General features: G+C 24.5%; 1 protein-coding gene across 1 annotated transcript in view; it reads left to right on the top strand.

The window, feature by feature from the left end:
- LOC136074243 (uncharacterized) overlaps positions 1-3,921 on the top strand; it is a 49,852-nt gene extending 45,931 nt beyond the window's left edge. The window contains exons 6-7 of the mRNA XM_065786549.1: positions 1-734; positions 3,773-3,921. The exon at positions 1-734 is cut by the window's left edge and continues 1,828 nt beyond it. Coding sequence (XP_065642621.1) covers positions 1-734; positions 3,773-3,921 — 883 coding nt within the window. The remainder of the gene's footprint in view (positions 735-3,772) is intronic.
- The last annotated feature ends 248 nt before the right edge of the window (positions 3,922-4,169 follow it).

Genomic DNA, 4,169 nt, shown 5'->3' with positions numbered 1-4,169 from the left:
CATGGCAAAGATAATATCAAGAAGTACTAATAATATTGATCCAAATAGATATATTGAGACTGAATATGTTTTCAAATCTGGTGATATAGGGCACTCAATTAAAGGAGAAAAACCAAAGGTTGTGTATTTACCTTTTTATGATATAACAGATAAACATTCTGTTAAGTTATTATCAATTGTATTGGAAAAACTTTGTTTTAATGTACCAAGAAAAAATGTGGTTATATGCAACAATATTGAAGAAGTGCAATCTGTTGCATATGCAATAGATATAATTAAATGGTTTAAAGCAGTAACTTATTCACCACATTTGCAGCAATACTCCCCAACATTAGAACAAAAACTTGTAGTTCTTAATAAGTTAAATAGTGAACGGGACATTCTTGTAACTGACTGCAAAGGGTTTTCAGGAGCGGAATCTGAATCTGTAATTGTGTTTATGAATCCAGAAGAGATTTATCTTCGTCATGTTCTTGTGGATGCTATTTCAAGATCAAACTCATATTTAACTGTGTTAGTAAAGAGTCGCAGTGGTATCAAAGAGCTTATAAATAGCAACAAAACTATTGGAAATGTTTTAGAATTTTGGTCAGAAGAGGTAGTTGAAAAAATTACTGTTACAACATCCAATACAGAAAATCAAAAATCAAAAGATGGTTTCTTTGTAGTAAATGAGAATTGCAAGGAGTTTATTGATCGTGGATCTACTAATGACTTTGAAAAATACAAGAAAAGTTTACAGCTTCAAATCTTTCATGAAAATAATTTCATGTAAGTCTTAGTTTTTATAAATAAGCAGTTATACATATAAATGTTATAAAATGTGTTAATTTTTTGTAAAATTTTATATATATGTATATATATATAAACTTTTATATATATATATATATATATATATATATATATATATATATATATATATATATATATATATATATATATATATATATATATATATATATGTTTAAATATGCTATAGTATATATATATATATATATATGTTTAAATATGCTATAGTATATATATATATATATATATATATATATATATATATATATATATATATATATATATATATATATATATATATATATATGATTAAACTCTATGAGCAATTTTGTGTTTATGCTATATATGTATATATATATATGTATATATGTATATATATATATATATATATATCAACCCTGGGAATTAGGGTCTGCATTTGGCAATGCAGGCCTAACTGCTAACCTAAAAGTGTTTAAGGTTGGCCTCAATTGCCGACCTCTAAAAGATTGACATTGATTTTTCCTGATTTTTCCTGATTCCGAGGTTTGACATATATATATATATATATATATATATATATATATATATATATATATATATATATATATATATATATATATATATATATATATATATATACATGTATATATATTTGTGTATATATATATACACTCCTTTTTGATCATTTACGGGGACTTTGTAAAAATGTATATTTTCAGGGATGTTTGCATAATTAATTTTTTGCCATCAAATATTCGTTTAAAAAATATTTTATTTATTTATTTTTACCCTCTACCTTAAGCATGATCTCTATAGTTGATGACATCTGAATATATAAATTTTTTGTAAAAAATGGTACCCGTAAATTTTTATAACTTTATATGTGCATTTTTGGGGACATGCAAATAATGTGTACTTTCGAGGACAAACAAAAAAATGTGCATTTTCGGGGACAAACTAAAAAAATTAAAAATTTAGTGGAAATAATTAATTTTTTTTTTGCGCAATATGATTGAGAATTTAAAGTTTTTTATTTCTAAGAACATACATTGAAACTAATTTTTTTTATTTTGAAACTATTATTTTTACATTACCTATTAGTTATTTACGATATATATGTTTAAAAGTTATTACAGTTTCAAATGTTGTTTAAAAATTGAGAATTTCAACTATTAGTTGTAGCGCAGTGGATAGAGCGCCAGTTTTCAACTCTTTTCGAGAGATTTATGTTTTATGATCGGATATGATTTTTTATGTATCCAGATATATTAAATATTGTAGATGAAAAAGGAGGGTGAGGGTTTCTAGAGGTACCCTCTAGGTATAAATTGGTGCCGTGACTGATATTTTTAAATATATCTTATTTATGAGTTTACCTTGTTAACTTTTATCTGAAGCTAAATTGGTTTAAAATAGCATCTTTTTCTAAAAGGTATTTTTTTTTAGTACACGAAATTCGTGATTGGCGCTTTAAAAAACATTTTTATTTAAAACAATTTTATTTAAGATTTTAATAAACTTTTAATTCGCAAATATTAGGGGCTATCAATAAAGGACTTCATGCAAAAAGGAGAAAAGGGTTGAGATGGTCAAATCAAGGACCAGGGTGGGGCGAGGTTATCAGAAAAGATAAAATAAAAAGTAAATAAAATTGAATTTTATTTACTTTTTATTTTATTTAAAAACATGTTCAAAGTTAGTTAAAAATTTTAAATTCGCTTATAAAGTTTTATAACAACGCCGATACTTACTCCTAAATGACAATTGTTGATTGTCATTTAGGAGTAAGTGTAAGTGAGTATGCTGATTGCTATTTATTATATTAAACGAAAGTTTTTTTTTCTATTTTAAACGAAAGTTTAAAATAGAAAAAAAAAACTCATCATTCATGAAAAAATATATATATATATATAATTTTTCCAACTACAGGTTCATAGCTTTAATGCGGTCTTTTGCCAAATTCTCAGATTTCATCTTAGCACTCCTCTTCTATAGTCACTCGTTTGTCAGCTTTGTTCGCACTCTGCTGTAATAAAATGGTATTTTGCATTCGGATCTAAATTTTTATATATATCTTCGATCTTAGAGTAAAATAGAATTACATAATATCATTTAGTTATGGATAATAGAAGTATTATTAAAAATTAATAAAATAAACTTTAAAGGAGTTATTTTACGTCAAGCAGCTATGCCAGTGTATCGACAATCTATTTTAAATAGACTCATTTTCAAAATGTTGATAAGCATGTTCCATGAGAAACATATTGATTATTTCAGATTACACTAATTTTGATATCAACCAAAAATAAACACTTGTGTGATTTTGTAATTTGGCAATGAAACGTTGCATAACTTTAAAAAAGTATTTAGTGAGGGTGCAGATTATGGAACAATTATTATATGCCAAATACTGGAAAAAAACTCTTGTATTTTCAATATTTGAATTGAAATGAAATTTTTTTTTATCAAATGCTTTGATGATAAATCGTGATAACACTTTTATTTACTTACATATCTTAAAAATAGTGATTAAAAACCTCTGAAAACATTTTACGTAAGTTAAAAACAAATAATTTATTAAATCGCACACATCAGCCTAATAATGACCATTTGGCCAGCGCTTTTTTGTGCCCTTGCATTAACATTAAATTTTAAACGATGATGACTGACTATAAATAGCTCATCACTAGACAATTTTAAACGTGTTTAGTATTTTTTTGCAGAAGAAAATTGAAAATTTTCTTTATCTTCACTCTCATCTTTTTCCAATATTTTTGTCTCTTTGGAGAGTTTATTACTAGAAAATCAAATTAAATTCAAATCACATGAGAATGTAACAACCAAATGAAAGAATTAAAATTATTTTAATTTTTTTAATATTACTGAAATCCCTCAGGTTGAGGGGGCCACTAAAAATGTTACTTTTTTAAAATTTATATATATTTATATGTATATACTATGTATATTTTTATATAACTTTTAAATTTATTGGTTAATGCAGATTTGAATAAAACAGTAAGTGTACCTTGTTCTGAATATATTGAAGGTCCAGTTTCACCTGAATATATTGAATATAATATTGAATATAGTATTAAATATAATATGAGTATATTGAAGGTCCAGTTTCACCTGAATATATTGAAGGTCTAGTTTCACCTGAAAATATTTACATAAAGAACAGTTTAAAAATTATTGTATGATTAAAAGCAAGTAAATAAAAAGCAAAGAAAAATTTATAGAATGAAAACCATTCCATCCCATGTATATTAAATTTGATATATCTATTTAAAAATCAATTTATTCATGAGCTTAGAAGAATACAAGAAACAAAATTATAAATATTGAACACATGTTGAATGTTTCATTATTACCAAACAGAAAAAATATTATTGAGAGTT

Source organism: Hydra vulgaris, chromosome 01 (genome assembly GCF_038396675.1).
Source record: "Hydra vulgaris chromosome 01, alternate assembly HydraT2T_AEP".
Taxonomy (NCBI): domain Eukaryota; kingdom Metazoa; phylum Cnidaria; class Hydrozoa; order Anthoathecata; family Hydridae; genus Hydra; species Hydra vulgaris.
The sequence above is the reverse complement of the archived record's forward strand: the minus strand, read 5'-3'. Positions and strand labels throughout refer to the sequence as shown.